Source organism: Akebia trifoliata, chromosome 15, assembly GCF_017979445.1.
Source record: "Akebia trifoliata isolate Shusen 1 chromosome 15, ASM1797944v1, whole genome shotgun sequence".
Classification (NCBI taxonomy): domain Eukaryota; kingdom Viridiplantae; phylum Streptophyta; class Magnoliopsida; order Ranunculales; family Lardizabalaceae; genus Akebia; species Akebia trifoliata.
This window is the reverse complement of record NC_141389.1, coordinates 4,611,341-4,636,472: the sequence shown is the minus strand read 5'-3', so window position 1 is coordinate 4,636,472 and position 25,132 is coordinate 4,611,341. Positions and strand designations below refer to the sequence as shown.

General features: G+C 33.8%; 1 protein-coding gene across 2 annotated transcripts; it reads right to left on the bottom strand.

Annotated features, from left to right (window-relative positions):
* Positions 1-2,960: 2,960 nt before the first annotated feature.
* Positions 2,961-17,260, bottom strand: LOC147384033 (putative methyltransferase PMT7). Of its 2 annotated transcripts, none has more exons than XM_086425419.1 (7): positions 16,852-17,260; positions 11,088-11,502; positions 10,440-10,729; positions 9,233-9,616; positions 5,736-5,982; positions 5,506-5,644; positions 2,961-3,549 (listed from the first exon to the last, which is right to left on the bottom strand). In XM_086425419.1, exons 1-7 carry the CDS (start codon positions 17,009-17,011, stop codon positions 3,391-3,393), a joined length of 1,794 nt encoding a protein of 597 aa, XP_086281545.1. In that variant the 5' UTR covers positions 17,012-17,260; the 3' UTR covers positions 2,961-3,390. The 2 variants fall into 2 exon arrangements, with proteins under 2 accessions (XP_086281545.1, XP_086281546.1); XM_086425420.1 differs by lacking the exon at positions 16,852-17,260 and adding an exon at positions 11,723-13,269.
* Between the last annotated feature and the right edge of the window lie 7,872 nt (positions 17,261-25,132).

Here is a 25,132-nt window from a genome sequence, read left to right as displayed (position 1 = left end):
GTACCTCTTACAACCTACACAATCTTCTTTTCTTGGAGCAAAAGCAATTTGATCGGTTCTATAGAACTAGTGCTAAAAAGGACTCATCGAGCTTGGATCGCTAACTAATACTAGCATAACAATAAAGAATCATTATTTCTATATACTTTTCAAAACTCTCGCTATCGTGGAGGGCTAACATACAATCGATCCGATCATATATAGGAATTCCTTCAACACACATAGGTCAATGAAAAGATTTGTAATTGGACCTCCACTTCACGAAAGTTAGAATTGTTCATAAAATGGATTCTTATTCGAAGAGTGCATAACCACATGGATAAATTCATGCTAACCCATTAATTTGATATCCCAAGAACAGATTCTTACAGATAGGCCCATGTTTAAAAGGATCCACCCCATCATACCAGTGGGCTGCTGGGCTGTTTGCAACACAATTACCATTTTCAGTTGCCACAGCTAAATTTTTTTCACAAACTTGAACTTATTCATTTAAAAATCCTTTTTTTTTTTTTTTTTAATATTATGCAAAATTATCATTTAAAATTTAAAAGCAAATAGTTGCTGATATTGTTGTTGATACCATGACCTGAACTTCAGAGCTTTTGGTTGCAGTGATGAAGTTGCTTCCAGTAAAAACAATCAGGTGATGGTAAATTTAAAATCAAAATAGATATAACATGGTTTCTAAAACTCGGCTCGATCCCTGATTGTACTTGGACCAATCAATTCAAAATCAGTTGATATTTTTGAAAAGTACGCAATTTTGGAGCGACAAAGGCATACCAATCAAAATAAAAGGAAAATTTTATATGATGAAAGACAGATTATATTTTAAAAAGCTGAATCTTGGATAATAATAAGAAAAACATCACGTTAATAAATTAAGTGTAACAAAGGTGAGAATGTGGAGATGAACGAGTGGAAAGACTGAAAAATAAATTATAATGACCGCACTAGGAATAATGTGAGAGCAACTCCAATAGGCGATAAACTATAAGAAAGTGAGCAAAGATGGTTTGGATGTATTCAACGAAGCCCGAGTACAGTCTAATTAGTAGAAATATTGAAGTTGAACCCAAAAGAACATAATGGTGACATTGAACTCACATATGAAATCTCTCAATAAACAAAAGTATCAACTTTGGACATAATGAAATGGAAGAACATGATTTGTTTAACCAAATCCAAGCCTTTGGGATAAGGCTTTTTCCTTGTAAACAATTTTTATTTGGATGTCCAGCTTTTACCTATATATATATATATGGATAGCGTTATTACGATCCCTATTACGACTCACATTGCGACACACCGTTTATCTTATATGGGCAAAAATGTTTGGAATGAGCTGATTTTTTGTGAGAATGATCTCTGTGATGAGGGGATCATCCTGGCAAAAAATCATCCAATTCCAAAACTTCTAACCCCATCAAAATTGATTTACAAAAATTGGACGGTCTTAAATTTTTAACTTGTAAACATGGAGCTAGAAGTTTCATAATGAGCTGATTTTTGGTAAGGATGATCTCCTCACCATAGAGATCATCCTCACAAAAAATCAGCCCATTCCAAACATTTTTGCCCATATAAGACAAAACGGTGTGTCGCAATGTGAGTCGTAACGTGAGTCTACGGAACCCGACCCTATATATATATATATATATATATATATATATATATAAATATAAATAAAAGGAACCCACCTTCAGAGAATGGTTCATAACAAAATTAAATGGTGAAATAGAATTCATATTGTTAGACCCATTAATTAGGGTAAGGTGATGACGATGATAACGATGATGCCAACCAACTCTTTGTTGTCAAAAGCCCCACCTAGACCCCGCATAACCCCGCTTTTCACGCCAAAAGCCCAACCTAGACCCCGCATAGCCCTACTTTTCACGCCTAGACCATCCAAGCGCCTAAGCCTAACCCACTTTAAGCGGGATTTCAAAAATTAGGGTTAAAATGATACTTTTATGAAATGATTTTGTATAAATTATGTTTTTATGGGTATTTTATCAATTTTAGAACATTCGGGATTCTCAAATATTTAGCTAAACTTGTGAGGTGTGTTTGAGGTTTAAAAACACTAGTAGGTGACACGTGCACATGTATGGATCAATTTATACATGATTAAAATTACTTCAAAAAATTAATTTTTAAAATTTTAAATAGATAATCTTATATTTTCATATTTTATCATTTTATAATTTAAAATATTAACTATTTCGAAATAATATAATAAAAAGATATTTATATTATTTTAGGAAACTAAAAATTAATTAATGTGATTATAGCCTTTTAGGGTCATGGGATTGTAAATTTATTCACTTTGACAAGGATGACCTAGATAATAATAAGTTAGATGAAAAGATGGGGGCACTTTTGATCTTCTAAATTTTAGTGTCAATAAACATTTATTCAGCTTTATCTTATTATAATAGCAAAGATTTGATAGGGGCATCGAATTATTTCAGTATTTGCAGGTAAATTATTTTCATTTTTCTTACATATTAGTTGTGCCAACTTAAAGTTTGCTCAGCAGTTGATAACTTATTATTATCTTGGTAAGGACATTTTCATTTATTTTTTGCTCTTTTTTGTATTACACTTACTACGTTAAAAAAAAAAAAAAAAAAATTTTGAAATATTAAACTTTTCTTTGTCGGATAAGCCCCACCTAGTCCATAAGGAGGTCCACCGCTTAGGCTCCGCCTAACGCTTTTAACCACCGTGTGCCAAGCACAGCTCGTCTTCCAAGAATAAATAAATAAAATTCCAAGGACTGCATGTTAGAAATCACAGCTCCCAATAGAGGGAATCCTATGATCTAATGAAAGAGATAGCACGAAGGGCCTGTTTGAAACCACTTTATTAAATGCACTTTTTGCCGAAAACTAATTAACATGGCACATCCAAGCAGGATACACAGCTTAACTACAAAAGACTAATTGATGTGCAATAACATCTTTGTTATCATATTTTCTATTTGATCAGACTCAAATCTCCAGCTTTAGTTATCAAGATTTCAGATAATTACCAAGTCACGTTAAACCTGAATACAACTCACTTGCATGAGAAACTAATATTTTTCTGACCAAGCAATAATGCACAAACGTATGTGTTCCTGTTGTCTACACAGACATAAAATAGGACACTAAACATGTACAAATGAAAGGTTAATAAATTGATGAAAAAAATAAAATTAAGAAACTACATGGCAACCTTGCATCGTTTTGCAAGGTTGGAGTATGGTGACAAAAAGAATGGAAGCCTAAGTTTGACCTCATATACCCAAGCTTCAGCATTTTTGAAGTCATAACATAGGCAACACAACTATGGGTGCAAACAGAAACTCTAGTGCATAAAAATGCAAGAAATAATACCTTAGACAATTGCCCAAAACTTCTTTCTGCAAAAAAGCACAGGTGCTATCTTTTGTTGTTCATCTTGTAACATGTGTAGTTCAACATCCCAAAGAAATTTAGGGGCAAGGGCTTTGATTCTTGAGACAATGGATTCCTCATCTCTAATAATAATAAAACCCTGCATTTAAGATTCTCAATGAGATCTGGATCGTAAGCAATTTATTCATGCATGTCATCACTTCCAAGTAAAACTGTGAGCTAATACCTAGAAAATGTTTCTAGCTAAAGGATATACATGTAGTTGCTTTTCTTTTCACTTCATTAAATGTATACTATAAGGTGGCATGGGCAAATGCACATGTATCAGAAGGGCTTATTTGTAATTTAAAATATTAATTAAAGGGGTTTTTAAAGACTAGATAATGAAAAAGGATATTTTTGTAATTTTGAAAACCAACCAACGTGATTATCGGGCTGTGGGATTGCGATTCTCTTGGTTTCTGACCAAAATTACCTTTGATTATATTAAGTTTAGATGTCAAGGTAGGGGCATTTATGAGATCCAAATTTTGGTTTCAAACCACTTCTACTCTGCCTTCTCTCTTATAATAGTAAAGATGTGCACCAACATTAGTTATATGACCTTCCGTATGCATTATTCTGCCTCTGAATCTCTCAGTTATGATATAATCATAACTACACCAGCTTTAGCAACCATTCTCTCAAAGGCTACCACCAACACTACGAATAAAGATGGGGTTAAGGGGTCTCCTTAATTTGGCCCTCTTCAACTTCTTAAATAATCTAAACTACAAAGCCAGGCACCCATTAACCAAAGAAATCATGGTTGTAGCATATGGTCCAAGAACTCCCAATTCACATGGTCATGCCCATTTTCCATGTTTATCTTACAAAAGATACATGGCCTTTAGTAACTAGGACCCATCAAAATTTTGTTTCCCTCTAACAAAGGCATCTTGCTTCGATGCAATGATATGAGAGAGAACAGCTTTGATCCTAGAGGCCAAAAATTTAGCAATAATTTTGCAAATAGTCCCCATAGGCTAATGAGAGAAAAGGCCGAGATGTCTTCTCCATATTTCTTAGGAGCAAGGACCACAAAGTGTTGTTTGAGCCGTAATCCAAAAAAATAACTTGTTGAAAATCTTCTATCTCACACAAGGCAAACTTTGATCAGATCCTAACAGGTTTTTATAAAAACCATGGATTTTTATGCCCATTCATACTTCTGATGATATAACATAAACAATATTTAATAGTATTGATCACATCATTTGCAAATACATTTGACTTACCTCACAATAAGAGGTTATACAAGCTAATGTAAATAGAGATTAATCTACTTAGATTGAATTGGGGTGCCATTATGGAACCTAGTAATTAGAACTCAATTTAAGGCTTTCAAAAACAGAAACCCAATACAAAACTATGTGTGATGGACTATCTTGAATGGTTAAAGAAGTCTTTCCTTCAATTACAAAATGATTGTGCCTTGATGAAGGTGATGTGGAAAATTTTAATTTAGAGTAATACTCTAGTTCTCTGCACTCAATGAGGTCAATCCCTTGTGTATGGTCAACTTACCATATAGTTATATCATTTTCTCAATTATAAATATAACGAATTCTAAGGTCTAAAATATTTGATACGTTGTGGAATGTTCAGAAAATTTTGAAAAAGAAATCTTGTCATTTTAGGCCTCATTTAATGTATTTTTGTACATCTTGAAAGAAAGAACGATTTCAAATAGTCAAATTAGTGAAAAGTATGTTGGAGCCCAAGGATGTGATTAATAGACATTGGTAAGGGTGATGGTAAGAACTGTTGTGGTCCTGATTTTCATGCTTTGTACCCATCACCTGCTCAATAATGTAATCTCATGGATTTCTTAAGAATTTGGCCCTTTGCAAGCTTAGAGAAATCAAGGCATCACATTTAAATAGGAAGAAAATTACGAAAAAGATAAATGGATACCCAAGGGCTTCAGAGGCCTAATGTTTCGGTAGATTGCTTTTTTTCCATATTTATGGCTCAATCAATTATATATGTAATGTTAAAAAAACTAAAAAAATTCATGTAGCATTAAAGGCAGCTAAAGAAAAAAAGCTGATACCTGAGGGCGAATGATACGGTCCATCTCAAGCATGATATCTTCCAGTAAGCAACCTTCACCACAGTCTTTGTAGTGAGAAAAGAGGTGGGCCGCATGCAATAAATCATATGTGCGTGGATATGTGGAGAAGGGCTCACACCTAGAGGTAAAACAATTATAATAGCAGTCAAAAATCAGATGATAGAGTAAGATTACCATATGCCAACCAAAAAGAGATGAGCAAAACCTACCAATCATGAAAAGCACCTAGCAAACCCCGATTGTATATAGCCGACAAGGTGTTATTCATACTTATAGGAACTATATTCATAACCCACATAGGTAAGGAACTCAAAGCCACAGCAAATCCACCACAGTAAGCATTCATGTCCATAACATTTCGAATCTCTGTTGTATCGATATTCATCAGCCTCCAATAATGGGGAACTTGCTCTTGCCAAAAGAGAGTGTCTGAAGTGAACTTGTCATGATTGATGCCTATAAAAAAATATCAAATCAAAAAAAAAGAAAAAAAATGTACTCTGAAACCTGTAAAAACATGTCAAGTATACATTTGACACTAGTACCAAAAAATGACGATCCATGGGATTGAACATAAACAATTATATGAAAAAATCTCACAAAGGATAATAATGCAATCTACACAAAAAAATAAACGGTATCAATTTCATGGAAAGTGAAGGATTATGTGTGGTTTTGAAGCGTACACAAAAAGAGGTGGTTTTGTACATCAAATTCATAATGTCTCAAAATGTTTCAGTTGAGAGCCTGAGACATTTTGGTTTTGGTTGTGACCAGGATGAGACATTGCAGGAAGGCTTAGGTTGATTAAAGTCATTTGTCCCCTTCTGAGAGATATCTACACTTCCAACATCCCAATCTTCTCCCTAACCTGTCAATCATGGGGTCCAAAAATGCTATAAGCCCTATAGAGCACACCGAAAGGAAGACCCAAATAGGACACAAGGAAAGAGGCTACCTGACACCCTAGGCTCATAGCCAATGTATGCAATTGGGGGATACATCCTACCCCCAAAGTCCTTGCTCTTGAGGAGGGTAGTAGACAAACCAGAGATCACCTCAAAACAACACAGGAACCCTCTAAAAAAATCTAATCTTTTCGATTGACTCTTCAATGAAAACCAACATATCATCTGCAAATTGCATGTGAGATACCATGGCACCTGCTGCTTCAACAATAAAACCTCTCAATGCTCCAATGGCCATCCCCCTCACCATCATTTTCCCAAAGGTCTTAACTATGATATTAAATAAAAATGGGGATAACGGATCTCATTGTCTAAGACCTCTAGAACTCTTGACATATCTAGTTGGACTCCCATTTACTAAAATGGAGAAAGAGATCGAAGAAATGCATTTCACAACCTAACTAATCCATCTTTCTCTAAACCCCATTTTCCTCAACAAATATTTTAAGAACTACCAATTGATATGATCCTAGGCCTTTTCCAAGTTCATCTTACAAACAATCCCAAGGCTTCTAGTCTTGACCTAAAATCAATGCATTGCCAAACTTACATCTCCATTATCTTTCTATTATGAGAGTGGTGTTATGCTTTTTTAGTTGAGATTGATTGTTACACTGAAAGTGCAGCTTTTTTATTTATTAAGATCTTAAAATTAAAAATAAGAAAGTATGAAAGTATGGATGTGCTATAATTTAATCTGATTTAACGTTTTTGAAATTTGGATATGAAAGTTAGGAATATGAAATTTGATTGTAATATTTTTTTTCCCCATCTTTCAGAATTTTCCTAGTTTTTTCTTTTATTATAATTTTTTACTATTTATTTAAAAAATTCAAACTTGTAAGGCTTAAGCTTCAAGGCTTTGGCTAGTGAAACGGTTCACCTCACGCCTTAAGTGTTTAAAAACGATGATTGAAAGTACCCTAGTTAGTCCTTCTATCTACAGCATGACATGTTTCAAAATGAAAATGTCAATGGCTAATTGCATTTAAGAAAAAAGTATTTTTGAGGAATGATAGAGGAGAGAGTAAAAAAATCCACCTAATAAATAGGAAGTTGATGCAGACGAGTGACGGAAGGACTTTCTAGATGGAAGATGATAAATCTATCATTTGAGGAAAAACTACATTGACTAAAAGCATTCTGGTTAATATTTTGGTTTACTTCATGTAGGGCATAAAATGGGTCGAACCCAGATCAAATCTAAGTATATCCATATTCAGATCTGGATTTTTATACTAATTGGATCTAGATCCAACTAGAATCTTACTAACAAATACTACATCCGAATCCGACACAAATTAGCTCAGGTCGGATAATTCTAAAATATTTGAATTTTTTTAGCTATTCTACATATTTTCAAGCTTATAACAGTATTCTATTTTATGATTATACACTTCCATTTTATAAGAATTCATGTTGTAGAAAAAGATATTTTGTAAAATCTAAAAATATAGTCTTCAAAGCAATATATATTCAAATCCAATGGATCTAGGGATGGATCTGTATCCAACCCGGATCAGAGTCAGTTCAAGAGACATTAAACCATATTTGATCCGTTTTTTGTTTCGGATCTACTCTTCAGATAAGTCGGATTTCGGGTGGTCAAGTCCAACCCATTTTATTCCCTAACTTCATGTCATTCTTCAAGAACCAGGTGTCAATGGTTAATTGCATTTAGAAGATTCAGAGAAACTTCTTGTCAAACAATAGAGGAGAGAAAAAGAAATTTCACACAATAAATTAGAAATTGGTGCATAGTGGAAAAGCAATGAGTTTTGGATCAGAGAAGAATAATTCATGTAAAAAGGTCCCTGGGAATGACCACAGGTTTAGCAAGGAGAAGCTAGTTTGGTGGAGAAGAATTTTCACCCATGAAAAGAGGAAATTGGGACTCGCTAGAAGTAAGTGGACTTCCCTGATATGGAGGGGGCATGGAAGAGCATCATCAAAAATTTATGAAGATACAGTTAGACAGGAAGCTCAAATTCAATAATGAAAAAGAATTCATTTCCAGGAAGGTGATTGGAATAGGTTGGACTCATTCCAACAAAAGGCTCCAAGTGATTTGCTTTGCTCATGGGGTGACACGATGATTTGGCAACCTATCTTTAGAAGGAATCTTCTAGATAGGGAGACTAAAGAATGTCCAGCCCTCCATTGCCGACTTGAAGAAATAAAATCAATCAAGAAAGAGAAGATACAAGCAACTAGAGAAGAGATCTCAAGGGTGAATTATTAGCAAAATCGTCTATTTCAAGTTTGGTGAAGGTTGGAGGGGAGTTTCCTTCCTAAACCAGTTCCCCAAGATCTTAAGCATTTATTTGGCACGTGGTGTTAGACAATTCCCCACATTTGACACTCTAAACCACCAAAAGATAATGATCCCAAACGGTTGGATTCTGTATGGGTCAAATGAAGGGTCAATCATCTCTTAATATATTCTGCAGAACTAGGAAATGCTAACTAAAAAAAATTCTTAAGAACTCTTAACTGACAAACAATGACAAGATCCTTACATGACATGTCAGTTTTATAATTTACCAAGTTGTTGAAAACTACATAAGCCCAAACTTCAACATTAGAACGGGGATAGCAATCAAAAACCTTGGAAATGGCAACTTAAAAAAAATGCAGTGATAAAGAGTTAACATAACAAGAAATTATCCGGGGTCATAAAGAAAAACAGAAAATAATAGACCAATAGACTAGATCTGTTATAAGTTCACAAGACCAACCTTGATTATTGAGACTCATCGAATATACTGAGAGACGTTGAGGTCTTGGAGGGAGTATCTGAATATCTGCTTGCCCACTATTTAGCCCTATACAGTTTTTCATCGGTGTTTTCCATGATTTTCCAGAATTGTCCATAGCATCGCATATATTCACTAGCTTCCTTTCTCCATTCTGCAGTCGGCAAGCCCTATTTTCTTGTTTAATCCAGATTGCTGTCTGAACCTGTCGAGCAATGAGTTTCCAGCACATTGCTGAAGTTAAATTCAACAACTTATCCCATATAAGTGGATAATCTTTATCTTTTCTATAAGCAGGTGGAGCCGAATACACGAAATACCCATTGAATCGCAAAATACGATCCACTTCTTTTAGCAAGACACCATCTACAAAAAAAAGGAATGAAAATTAATGGAAATCATATCTGATGTGCCACTACCAACAACAGCATAGTATGGCATGAAAATAAGAAGCCACAGTCATTAGGGTAGTTATTGAAACTGTCTAAAATGTATCAATGTTTGGGATTTATACACGCATAAATGGTAATTAATAGTAGTTAGAAACTCATCATAACTAATTACAATATCATGAAAATATGAGAGTATACTTCTCTAGTATTGTTTTAAAATCTGTTATATGTCAATTAACTTCAGCCCACATACGTTAGTTTTTTTTTTCAAAGAATAAAGAGGATGTGCAGATGTCACACAAAGGTTACAAACATTGGTATAATGCAAGGTCTGAAAAACCTCAAGTAGCAATTGAGGTAGTTTCCTATGCTGAGATGGATGTTTGGCAAGACAAGGAAATAAAAGTACATAGGCTGAGATAAGAATGATGAGATGGATGTTTGTACAACCTTACAAATGTGCCATTCAGCTTTATTGATGAATTGGCACATCAAGATTGCATAGAAAATCCGTACCATATGGATCAATATAACAATGATGGAATGTAAATTATGTTTACTGAATCACATGAAATTTCACACAATTTTTCTTTTCAACCCTGCTTCCATTTCAAGTCCAAAGAGGGGGGGAAATACAAAAACAAATTTCTTTTCTATTTTGAGAGTTAATGATATCTATAACATACAATGATAAGAAAATTGCCTCGAAATATGATGAAAACGTAAACAAAAGATAAATAAATAAAAATAAAGCAGATAAGATTTCTCAAACATATTACTGGGATAGGACAATTTACCATTCTCATGCCAATCAACACGGCATCTTGAACAGTGAACCATTTCAAATGAGTTTGCAGGAAATGGTAGTTGTTTTGTGGATAATGCAGAAATCATAGCACTAATTCCTCTCTCTAAAGCGAATTGTATCTGATTCTCATGACCATCTTTGGGAGCAAATGACATTGTTTGTATGTCTAATGGAAGTAAATAAGCTGAGAAGCTGGCGACCCCACAACCAACATCCAAAACTTGAAATACCCCTGCTGAACGCAGATCACCTGTCTCTTTGGTTGTCATATTTCCTAACCTACATTCACCACAAGTCCAGACAAAAAAATTCACTAGTACATGGTAAGGGTTTTATACATCCAAAATAAAGCCAACTAGAAACAAATAACAGATAGAATCATGATTCGATCTAACCATTTGAATTTAAAAGAACAATAGCAAATTGGTATTAATCTGGAATAATATAAATATAGATACCTGATATACATTAAAATTATTTTTTAAAAATATGAAAATAAAACAGAATGCCAATTTACAATGAAAACCACCAAGGGAACAAAGTTCACAATGTGCATTATGGAGCCAAATAGAAAATGAAATGCAAGTTCACGAACAAACTTTTGAAGAAGCTAGTACACAAAGCAATGAGAAGGTACCTCTGAATGTACTCAGGAGCCCCGTGCTTGAAATGAGTACCACCACCGGGGAACCACCACAGTTTATCTTTCTCATGCACCCAATTTTGTCCTCCTTTGACTTCAGCCAGATGTGTATGATTCACATTGCTTCGCCAGACGTAGTCCCTACTAATTGGCCATCTTATTGGTATTTTATAATCTTCGGGTGGGGGCACCAAGCAAAACAATCGTTTTTCAATTGGAGGACAATGCCTTTCAAGTTCTTCTCTTCTAGAAAGATCTAACAAAGGAAGCAAGCCTTTTATATAAGATGCATCATGACAAGGGATATACTCATTGTACATCAATGGGCATACATTCACCCCGGTTTCAGGTATTGAAATAGGTATTGTTCTAAAAGTAAGAGCAACTTTGTTTGTAAAGCTTGAATAACCTGCAAGAAGAAAAGATCGATTTGTAAGAGACCCAATGCTAAATTGTAGAAACTTAGCTCCACACAACCTTGCATGGAGGCAAACTATGCACAAGTTTAGAGAACTGCATAGAACCAAAATGAGTTTCTTCCTACTAAAAATAGTCCAGAGTTAACATTTATTTAATGGTATTTAAAACCATTTTTAGGGTAGAATAGGGTTTTTATTTGTATCACTTACATAGGGGTATGGTAGTATCATCAATTAAGGAGTGTGGCGGCATCTGTGGAAGACTTACACCAAAACCAATCATCCCATCAACTTCTTTTTCTCCCTCCCATTTTCTCCTCTCTCTCTTCTCCTCTATGTTCATTTATTCTATAAAAACCTAGATAATCTTTCCAAAGCAGATTTTCTATCAACAGATCTAGGTTTCCCACATATTTTTGGTACAACAACCATATGGTCATTTGAAGTAATGGTTTCCATGGAAGTATGCGTTGTTACTTTTCACCCTACAAAGGAGGATTGTTGGTTGCATGTAAGGTTCCTCAGTGGTGATGTGATGCTCGTTGGGGACCGTGTGATGGGGTAATTGTACTTCATGAACGTGTATGTCCTAAAATAGTGGGAATCAAGATTTGTGTGGAGCAATCACATCCACGTCCTAAGAAGTTGTTTCTAGTGTGTTATTCCCCTAAATTACTTCAAACGGGAAAGAACTGATTCTAAAGTGGGAATATCCTCTATCGATTATATGTTGAGTGGACCAATTACTTTAGTTGTTAAGCCTAATTGTTAAACGGTTCTAACTATCTACAATGGACCAAATCTGTCCAAGTCTTTCTCATAAACCCTAACAACATTATCTCACCTAAAAAAATTGCATTCACATATAGATGCAGCTAACTATCAGGAACGGATCCTATATAATTAATCAATGAAACGTAATGTCTCATACGTGCATCAGCAAATGGCAAATTCCAAGTTTTAAATGCAGTCATGAAATCTCATATGGGAGTTGGGTGGTGAATCCATTGGAAAGTGAAATATATAAGGTGGAAAACAAAATTCGCATATAATTACCCATGAATTGGACCAAAAGAAGACCTTTCTTAGAAGTTGTTTACGAACAATTATCATAAGATGGGTTTGACTTGATGCCTTCTAAGCCTCAAGCCCATATGATAGACACAATGTAAGAACTATTGATCAACTAGAAGACCAGAAAGTAGGTCTTCTATATCATATTGCCATTGATCAAAGATCAAGACCTGTCTGAAGCCACAACCTATAGCGAATAGACGTTGAGAAAAGAGGACTAGGTTCTCAAAACCCTTTGGGCCTGGATATCGCTAACTTCTAAGAGACACTTCTATACTCAGATATCCTCTAGAGAATAATCAAAAGTATCAGAAAGCTCGTTCCACATTCCACAGTAGTTGTTTCACGAATTTGATGTTTTGAGCATCAAAATTATGTTGAAAGTGCTAGTATAATGGAGATGGTGAAAAAGTGTGCAAGGTAGGTAAAAGCCAATTGGTTCTTCTGTAATCAAGGAGGGTCACCTCAATCGCCTTATATGATTTTAATAAAATTTACACTTGTGAAAAAAACAAGAAGTAAAAAATTAGGAGTACCTTAGTCATTAGGGAAAATTTTATGTTGCTTTAAATGGACGGCTAATAATTGCTACGTAGGCATTTAGGCTTTCATATTTTATTTTCTCATAAATAGATGTAATGAAAGCATTGTCAAAGGAAAGACTTCTAATTATTTGGGCTTTTCAATCCTTTGTGAACTCTTAATATTTTTATTTATTTAGAACCCGACCAAAGATTTGCCAAAATTTCCCTCTAAGAAATCCAAGCTTCGACAGTGATTAAGGATTTATCACTTACTTCTTCTACCATTCTTCCAGTTACCTACATCAAAAAATAGTGTCAGAGCGAGTTTTTTTCGTGGATTCGAGAGCTAGCTTTCGTAATTGGATAGCAACGGAATATCTCAGAGCACTTCAACAAATAATTGCAGAATACTCAAAAGTTGAAGACTTGAAGTGACATCAGTTTATATTTGTTATACTTTTAGTAAGAGGAACCAAGGTTTAAAATATCATATCAATTGAATGTTTCGGTTAATGAAAAAATCTATACAGTATCGGCCGATTCATTCAATACAAACCGATACATACCCGATATATTCCAGAAGCATTTAATGTTTCAAGGTCAATAGTTTCAACCTGCACTAATACTATCAACCGATACATTCTGGTATTTTAAACCATGAGACAAACATATAACAGACTAGGAACCATCACCAATCCTAAATGAATCAAAGAGAAGAAGAATCCACTGATGTCATTGAATGGGAGTCCACTAATCTTCGATGTATGCCCAAGCCTCAAAGGAAGATCATTCCATCTTTATTAAAAGCCTGATTTTTATTTGTCAAGTTTCAATAGAGATAAAACAACGATGGGAATCAACTTAAGTTGATATTGACATAAAAGGATCGTGCGAAACTGCATCCTTGATTCTAATATTCCAAGAGAGATTACAATCTTAGTAATACGGTCCAATAGCCATGTGCATCTCCCTTTCTCGTTCCCTCCTCAATGCCTTGTCTATATCAGAATTCTCTCTTGTCCATTGGAGAATCCCAGACATGGTGTTTAACCCTTGTCTCTACAATCATCATTGCATACAATACCTTCCTGATTCATACGGGGAACGTGCACTTACTCCAACCAAGGTGGTTTACCTGATTGGAAAACTTCTGATTTAATAACCTATCATTCTCTCTCTATGCGTTCACTATTGTGCTATCAACCAAGAATCTAGTAGGACTTGGATCAATTCCTCTGATCGGCCTTTCTCTATTAGGAAAGGTCATATATCATTTGGTGTAGAAAACGTTTTGGTGACTTATGAATAGTGAAGAGATTCCTATCAAAAAATTTGAGTTTGCTGAATTTTCAGCCTACTTTCGTTTTCAAATATGGTATCCAAGTACATGTGTGTTGATTACTTCAAGTATAAATGTCGTATATGTGTTTGTGTCATGGCCATATCCGAGGCATAACTAGGAAACAAAGGTTGCCTCATTCAATGCTAACTAAGTTAAAACACGGCCTTATTCTTCCTATATCAAAAGATGCCAAGCTACCATTGCATGAGGGTTTGGGATCAATAGTGCCTTAACTATTTACTGTCAACAACATATATCTTGTTCTGCCCTTTAATTATATCTGATGTATTATTTTCTGCTAAACCATGTATAATCAAATCTTCTCTCAGTTCCACATCATTCTAAAGCCTTCAACCTAAACCAAGGTGCTCATTTCCATTGGTGCCACCACATTGGTGTTCATTGAAAATGCCCACCCATCTCAATCAACTTTCCTTAATATTATTCTCTATCAAGGCTACTTCTAGATCCCCTAAGATATGCTCATTCTGAAGGCACCAACCTAGTTAAGTTGGTAAAGTTTATGGAGTGTTGATACCACGTCTTAGGTTCAAAACCCATTGAATTCACCTTCACGTTGGTCACTAACCCTTTGCCTAACAAATATATATATATATATATGCTCATTCTTGATTATGCCCTTCCTAGTCTTTCCACCATCTATCTCAACATCCTTATTTTTTCCACCAAAAATTTACTTTTACTGAATCTTCTTCATCCATGGAATTCTTTTAAATCTCAAATCTCTTTTCTCTATTTCAATTAATTTCCTTTATGTTCTAAACTATATAGTTCATCAGTTATCTCCCTTCCACTTTACCTTTTTTTCCTCAAACAAGTACTAAACCCAAAACCCACTATGAACCAACTTTGCTATAAGCATAATAGTAATGTGCATGAGATGCATTGTACAATTGCTATGGTCCATGTCATCACATATCTTAGTAATTTAAATTGGCATAAATTAGGAATAATAGTAGACCTTTTGAATCTATATAGACCCAATAAGGTTAATGAAATCATCACCTAGAATTTCAATAAAGTCTGTTTTTCATGGTATCATAACACAAACTCTATTGAGAGGTCATTCATGGTACACCACTATTTAGTGGTGTTGACCCCATCATCGTCTTATCTAAATATTTCAGTTGCTTTTTCATTGGCTAAGCTTTTCTTTCTTTCAATAGGAACTATACCTTCATATATATCTCTATGACCCCTCCCAATACATAAACTCATACCTCATGATCTTCTATTTCGTTTTATCTAAGACCTCTTCAAAAGAGTTTTTTGTTCAAACCGCACAACCTATACTCCTGGGAGTGATCATGACAAATCTGATCTAATGGACCACCAGCTCCGGCACACTCAAAAATCAGATAGTAGGTGAGTACCAGCATGCGTGATTGGACGTTTTTGGCCATCAATCAAGAACTCATTTCATGAGATCAAGAGCTAGTAGTCAATATACTCAATTGCATGTTTCTTCTTCAAAGGACTATGTAATTGCATAAGGGTGGTAGAGATAAGCTATATGCATAATAGTAATGTGCCTGAGATGCAAGCATGCATTGCATCATTGCTATGGTGCATCTCACCATGTGTCCTAAAAAATTAAATTGGCATCAATTACATATATTAGATTGGATTCATTGTTTGATGCCTTACCAATTAGTATAACTTTTAAAATCTATGTGAACCCAATGAGGCTAATGTAATCATCATCCAGAATTTCAATAAATTTTATTCATACCTATACTTTTTACAAAATACATGTATTAATTTTCAGTCAATGTTGACTAGATCTATCCTTAATTCCTGCAAAAAATTTCTCTCCATTATTACTCACCCAACCAAGTCTATATCCAATTTTCTGATAATTGGTTCATTCTCGCCTATTCCCTCTTATTGCCAGTTAACCCTCAAAAACTAGTGAAAAAAAAAAGGTCATCTTTTTAACCCATAAAAAAAGGCTCATTTTTACCACATTCACATAATCAAAGGAAATTAAAAAAAAAAAAAAAAAAAAAAAAAAAGAACCCTAGACCACACAATTCAGAAACAAAAACTAACACTAAAAGGCTTTCTATAGTCTCTTATTGCCCATTAACTCTCAAGAATTAGTTTTTAAAAAAAACTCAATTTTACCACATTGACATAATCAAAGTAAATATATATAAAATAAATAAAATAAAAAAAGAACCCTAAACCATAAAATTTCAGAAACGAAAACTAACACTAAAAAGGCCCAATATTTTTGGGGAAAAAAAAAAGAGTCAAAGAAAGCATCACAAGTCCACAACATCAAAACTGAAACTAATAAGATCTTAAGTAAAGAATGCCGAGCAAATGTTTGTTTGTTTATTTTTCTGAGTTATCGAATATGGAACGAAGCGTACCAGTAAGGGATGATGATGAAGAAGCAGAGGAAGGTGTCTGTGGTGTTAAAATCACACTTTTGGAACCAAAGAGAGTACCAGTGTAGAAAGAAACCGCCATTAGAACAAGACACACCATTATCAGCTGTCCTGACTTTGAATCGAACGCTGAAGACAACATGATTACGTCTTTGTTTCTCTCTCTCTCTCTCTCTCTCTCTCTCTCTCTCTCTCTCTCTCTCTGATCTTCTCTTTATTTCAGATTTTTTCTTCCATTAAATTCTTAGAGAGATTGATCCTCAACTGTTGTGGAGATCATCGATCGATAGATAAAATAAAAAGTAAAAAAAAATTTATTAATTAATTAAATAAATAAAAACAGATCTCGAAAGACGACGACAACAAAGTAGAAGAAAGGAACAAGAGCAAAGCAACTGAGAGAGAGAGTGAGATTCGAAGAGCATTCTGTCAATTTGCCAGTTAAATTAATTAACATCGAGATACATTTAATTCTCTACCGACTATTATGAGACGTACAGCTGTCAATAGATCGGATCAACTACTAACCCGATCCAATAATATTGGGTCTTGAACCATTATTTTAGTTTCCGGTTTATTTCTATGAGAACTGAGGGACTTCAAGGCCTTGCTCTTGTAATTAGGGCATAAAATGGATTGGACCCAGGCCGGATCTGAGTAAATCCATATATAGTCAGATCCAGACTAATTTTTATCAGGATCTGAGTTTGTATCCGAAATTGACCCAGATCCTACCGGATAAAACCGTATTAAATTATTTGACTTTCTCGTAATCTGAATCCGACCCAACCTGAATTGCTTGATTCGGGTAAGGCCGATAAGACAATTATGGTCTGTTTAATTTTTTTTTTATTTTTTATTTTCTATTATACTTCTTTGTTAATTGCTAAACTATTTTATTTTACCGATATAATCCTTTTATTTTATAACAAGTCATGTTGTACTAAAGTAGTAGAAAAATGATATTTTGAAAAACTTAAAAATATAATTTTCAAAGTAATGATTATTTAAATGAGGAACAAATTTGGGTTTAGATGAAGAAGATGAAGATCATGATCAATGGTGTAGCTATTTTTAATTTTTAGTTTTAATTTATTATACATATATAAAAATCTATTATGGTGAATGTTGTCGAGATTTTGTCAAGGGAATAGATCACATTTTGTATTTCATGGACATTAAGTCGAATGTCTCTTTACACATTTTTTTTCCAAATTCAAACAAACAAACAAACTAATTTTTTTTTTTTTTTTTTGAGAAATGAATTATTTAACTTAAATTACCTTTATCTTTATTTTCAATATGAAATACAACTTAAACCTTAAATACAATTTCTCATAATTATATATATAGATGGTACTGGTCAACAGAGAGTAGTGTTCATCATTTGACAATATTTCTTGCTGATCGAGCTTATCGATGAACTCATTAGGGGGTTGCAGGGGAGGCATCAAAAGATAGGGGTTCAGGGGAGGAGCCCCAAAAGAAAATTTTTAAGGGTATTTTTATAATTTCATTGTTACTATGTAAAATCATAGTTATATTTTCTCGGGGTATCTTTTCTCTTTTTCTAATGAAAGGGTATAATCTGTAATTAAGAATTTAATCGTCATAGTCGAATCAATATGATTTGTGAATGTACCTTAATTTTGAGGGAACCACGTAAAAATCTATGTATTTTTTTTTTTGTGTTTGATTGTATCTTGATCTATTTTGATTTCTCTACAACTACACAATGAATATCCATTTTGCTAAAAAAACAAATAAAGTGTGTGTGTGTGTGTGTGTGTGTGTGTGTGTGTTTAAGTGTTGTTCTTACTGTGTATTCCAACTCTTCCTCTCCTAGTAGGTGATTATCCCTCCTTCAATCATAGGACTTTGACAAGTACTTTGTTTGCATGAATACGTAGTGGGAATCAACGCAGTTTACATGCAAACATACATCGGTGTGGTTTCATGCTCGTACATATGCTCAATCTTAGAATCTTGAACTTGGATATTCCTTTTTAAGTTTGTAATCAACCTTTGTTGCCAACAATGACATAATCAAATTACTATCTCTATTGGTTTTATCGTAGTCTATCATCTATCATTTACTAGTAATAAAAATAGAAAGAAATTCCTCAATAAGAGAGAAAGAAATAAGATGATAAGGTTTCTTTGTCTCATGTCTATATCCTGATAAACTATTAGATATCTTCATTGGTTTCATCTTAGTCTATCATTTACTAGTAATAAAAATGAAAAGAAAATCTTAAATAAGAGAGAAAGAAAGAGAATGACAGGTTTTTTGACTCATGTCTGTACCTTGAAAATTTATTTTCTTTCCTATCGACTTGCTTCTTTGTTTTTTTTAATTAAAAAAATGTATTTACTTCTTCTTGCACCACCGATTCATTCTCAAATGGGAGGCCAACACATAAGAAATCGAGAAATGTGACGCTCAATCTTCTCTCCCATTTTTTAATCCTTCAATTAGCCAACAACAACAACGCCCTTGAGATTTTAAGAGAAAAACAAGGGTTTTGGTGGTTAGAGGTTGAAAATGACAGATTGTGTATTATGTATCTAAAAACTATTTTTTTGTATCAAGATTTGATGCATCTTGATGTATTTTATTTTAATTGTTTTAGAGTTTCAATTATTAAGGAGTCTTAGGTAATGGGTATGTAACGTGAAGTGTAGTTACAAATTGTGTAGGAGTTATGGTTATGGGATAGTTCCTTGAATGAATAGGAGAGTGGGTAGTTTGGATAAGTGGGTAGTTAAGATAGTTTTTCTCTATATTTAAATTCATTGTGAGATTAATGAAAGGGACAGAGAAAATATATTTAGTCCTTAATTGGATTGGAGATTCACCATCTTGAATTGGTGACTTAGGAGGTCCGATCTCCCTCGAACGAGATCAATTTTAATATTTTTCTTCTCTTTTATTACTTTTGTCATCCGATCTAAGTAGGCACGCAACATTGGTATCAGAGTAGTAAATTATGGAATAGCAGAAGGAACATAAAATGCCAAACTCGATAAAATGATGGGTATCTTGAAAGAAACCATAGAAATCCATGAGAAGATGCTTAATAAACTAATGATGAAGGTTTTGAGTATGAACACCAAATTTGAGCACTTCTCCAAAGAACAAGGCAAGAAGATAAAGGAGAGTTCCAACATAACCGTTAACCGACCAAGTGAACCTCATCAATTTGATGTTGACAGGGGAATTCAGACTTGGACTATACACATGAAATTTCCAAAGTTTACTAGGATGGATCCAGATGGTTGGCTTTATAAGGCAGAGCAATTCTCCTTACACTAGTAGACACCCTCCACACAAAGGTTGCTTATAGCCTCCTTTCACATGGAAGGGGAAGGCACTCCAATGGTTTCATTGGATGGAATGGTCAGGAGCGATTTCAAATTAGGAGTTCTTTGCTTTAGCTTTGTAAGTTAGATTCGGCCCTTCACCATACGAGGATCCAACGACTATGTTATCTAAACTGCGACAAATGTCTTCAGTGGAGCAATATCAAACTCAGTTTGAAGAGTTAGCAAACATAACTGAAGGTCTTAATGAGTCCTTCATGGTGAGCTATTTTGTGGAAGGATTAAAGGAAGAAATTCATTTGAGTGCTCAGATGTTGAAACCAACAACACTCATTGATACAATCGGCCTCGCTTGCATGCAAGAAGAAAAAATATTGGTTCGAAGGAGGCTGAACAACCCTACAAATGACACCAACATAATCATTCCTTTAAGAAAACCATTATCAGTTTCTCTCAAACGACTCTCACCTATAGAGATAAAAGAGCATAGAGACCGTGTGTTATGTTATAATTGCGATGAGAAATTCTCCCAATGCTATAAATGCAAAGTTCAGAAACTTTTCCTTTTAGAGGGGAATTGGTCAGAGGAAATGGGAGAAACCGACGGGCAAGATGATGGAGATGAAATTGAAGATGAAAGGGGAGGGAATACTTTCTAGATTGAAACCTTGAGGATAAGATTTTTTTACAAGGGGTAGGGAATGTTATATGTCTAGAAATTATTCTCTTGTATCAAGATTTGATGCATCTTAATGTATTTTATTTTAATTATTTTAGAGTTTCAATTAGTTAAGGAATCTTAGGTTATGAGTATGTAACGTGTAAGGGTAGTTACGAATTGTGTAGGAGTTATGATTATGGGATAGTTCCTTGAATGAATAGGAGAGTGTGTAGTTTGGATAAGTGGGTAGTTAAGGTAGTATTTTTCTGTATTTAAATTCATTGTGAGGTTAATGAAAGGGACAAAGAAAAGACATTTAGTCCTTAATTGGATTAGAGATTTATCATCTCAAATTGGTGGCTTAGGTGGTCTGATCTCCCTTGAACGAGATCAATCTCAATCTTTTATCTTCTTTTATTATTATTTTTGTGATCCTATTTAAGTAGGCACACAATATTGTAGGAGAAAAATCATGAGTTTTGTTAGATGTTGAAGATGACAGATTTTGGGGGAGAAAATCAAAGGTTTTGCTTGCCAGAAAAACTTTAGGAGAAAAATCAAGGGTTTAGTTGGATTGATGTTGACGATATCGACATCAACATAAGTGTGAGTCTTCGTCTTCTTCTTCTTTTCAACCTTAAAATCTGATTCAGGGGTTGAAGATGGTTGATTTTGAGAAAAAACATAAAAATCTATTTTTTTTTTTAATAATTGATTATTTTTTATGTTATTATTATTATTATTATTCTATCTTCAATTGTATAGTTTTTTATTTGTTACAATTTTTCTTACTAAGTTATTTAGTAATTTATATTTAATTTAATTTGAGGTTTTTATTGAAATTTAGAGGCCTGTAGTGTTTGACTGCCAGTATGGTGATCCATGCAAGAAATGAAATTTAATTTATGTAGGTAGATAGTGGTTTGTCGTTTAGCGTATCATCCATCTTAAGTTTCCTCTTCTGATATCATTTTCACTTGAATCAATTTGTCAAAAGAGACAAGTACATGGTATTGGGAATATTTGTTGGGAATATCTAATCGTAAGCTTCTATTGGACTAGTGTTTGGGATTCTTGTGGCTTTGATCATTTTCCTTCTCTTGGCATGTTTGCATTCAAGCAAACGTAAGGTTTTATGTTGAGTTAATATTTTTTTTTCATTAATCATGCATTCTTTTACTCCTTGAATTTGTTCTGGTTTAAGTCAACATATGCTTGTTGGCATGCAATTAGGGCTTGAAATGGGTCGGATTTTATATGAAATCCGAGTGATCCGAATTTAGTGGGTTTGATTTCTTCAAATATATACAAATTAAAAAATGAATCGAATATGGGTTGATGTCTCTTGAACCGAGTTAGATCCGGATCTATCATTATATTTACCTAGATCCGAATGATATATTACTTTGTAAGTTATATTTTATATTTTTCAAGATAATTTTTTACAAATAATAAATGTTGGGTATAATGACTTTTGTCAAGAAAACAGTTGCAATCGAAATAAGAAAACGAATCAAAAAACAAACATAAGATGCAATCACACAAAGAAACACAGAGATTTTACGTGGCTCCCTCAAGATTGAGGTACGTCTACGGATCACACTAATTCCACTATAAAGAGAAAACTCGCAATTATAGATTACACCCTTTCACCAAAACGAGAAATATAAACACCCCAGAAGCCTAACTAAGGTTTTACATACTATTAGTAAAATTAAGATAATATCCTTAGGAAAAAAATTCAGGGTTACTGACCCCCCTCAAACCCCCTAGCAAGTTCGACTAGCATGAAAGCATGGCTTGATTTACAATACCTGCTTGTTGACTAGTACTATCAAACTCCACAAACCACAACAACTTAGGCCTCCCTCAGTAAATAAATAGGTCTTGAATTCAAGTCACACCTTTAGTGATTTTTATTTAAATTACCTTGAACGGTTCGAAATTATCTGATCGACCCAAATCAATTAATTTGGTCAGATCTGCATATTCGTTTGATAAAAATAAAATGGTTCGAATATGATTTTAGCTAATAGGATCCGAGTTAGATTCGGATCCAGATATGGATTAGAATAAAAGATTCGGATATGGATATACTCGTATCCGGTTCGAACTCAAGCCGTTTCATGCCCTAAGCCATGCAGGGATATTTCTTGCAACAATTTTACATTGAAAGTTCCCAGTCCACTTGAATGTCCTTGAAGAAGTGTAAGAATACCTTCATTTTTCCACATTTTTATGGGCCAACTTTTACAAATGTAATATGCTTGTAGTTTCTAATTATAATATTTTTCATCATTTGTAGAGTAAGTTTAGTGGAAAGCTTATCCTTAATAGTAAACAAACTATAATATTACATTACCCATATTATGAATTTCACATTAAGCTCCAAACATCCATTAATACTTCAATTTTCACAGTGTATTATCCCCATTTCTCATATCATTGTGTGGATTGGTATTATCTCCATTTTTCATATCATTTTACGTAATGGTGTTAATATGCGAATTGTGATAATAGCTCCGGACCTTGATTTATTGATATATAAATTATCTACAAACTACTAATAATGGATAATTGCTCTTTTCCTCATGTAATGTAGAAGCAAATTTCATGCATACAAAGACCAGAGTCGATATGAGAATCATTTAGGATTTATAACTTGAAATTCCTAAATCAATTTGATCTAAAAAACTCTAAAGTTGTTCGTACACGTAAATATGTTCTATTGGACAAAGGTAAAGGTGCCCAAAAAAATTAAAAAAGAATGGGCAGGAGGATAAAATGTAAGGATTTATTTTCGAGTTAAAGGATTTGGATTTTTTTTTTTTAAAGGGTGTATGGTTCTTGTTCTGTTTTGGGGAATGGGCATAATTATATTCCTTTTCTAGAATTTAGAGATTTAGCAGTCCCAAATCTTGGAACACTAAAATTGCACTTTCCATAAGAAGAATGAATGGTAAGTGGAAAATGGTGATATTGAGAGGAATCTAACAGTAGCAGATTATTTGTTTCTGCTAAAAATTTAGAGGTTCCATTGTAATATCACCATTTTCCCAGTATTGCACAATTAAATTTTTTATGGCTTTGAAAAGGCTTGAACCATTGGTTAGGACAACAAACTTAAAAGACTATTTTGAAAGGCAAGTAACAAGAAGTCATCTTCTGTCAAGAAACAAAATAAGTTGATAAATAGAAAGGAATTCTTAATGATTTTATACAATTAGTAATTACAAAATTTATGACCCTTACAAAGTTAGAATTTTCTAATATACTTTTAACGAGGAAAAAACTCAAGTTTTCAATTCTGTTTTTTTCTTTTAAAGTAGTCAAGCTGGAGGAACTTTAAGATCAAACCTCATATTACACTTTCGTCTTGTCCGATGATTTCTATTCACATTAGTAATCAAGTGGTTAAGAAATGTCTAATAGATTTAGGAGCAAGTGTGACGTTTATGATATGACCATACATGCAACCTGCACGTGCGGGGTCTACTAGTGTCGTAAAAGATCCAAAATATGAGTATTTGATTATGTTAAAATTAAATTTAATATTATTTTAATTAAAATTTGCATACTAACTAGTGTAAGGGTACTTTTTGAAATTTAAAATTTTAATAATGTGAATTTAAGTCAACAATGCATCCCCTTCCCTCATTATAATACTAAAGATTAGGACTAAGTCAACCTTGTCTTGAAGATTTGTAGCATTCCTCGACATACTGGAGCAAGTATTTGAGTGTTTCATTGTAAAACACAATTACATTTTTCATTAGTAGTGATGAATGCATGTGGTTTTTGGTATGCAGTTAGTCCGCGACTGACGTGGCAAGAGCACAGAACCATAGATCTTTTCCTTCAGGATACACAAGAAAAAGATCCACGGTTCTGTGCCCTTGCCACATCAGCAGTGTACCAACAGCGTGCATTTGTCATTATTCTTTCCATTAAAATTAGAATGATAATGTCATATTAACTGTTACATCCCTTAATATACAAATAAAGCTGAGAAGAGATTTTTAGACATGAGTGAAAATTCATTTTCCATGGAAGATGGGCAATCAAACAACCAAAAATACATTTCTATAAAAAAGCAGTTCCCACCCATTTTCCACGCATAATTGGACATACCGTCGATTACTCTATCCAAAATTCCATTTGTTGTCGACTACCCCCAAAATCCTATCTTGTTCTTGAGGTTTGATGGTTGAATGAGAGAATCTTCGGCTGACAAGGATAAATTTTGGAGAGAAAAATCAAGGGCAATTTGGTCATTTT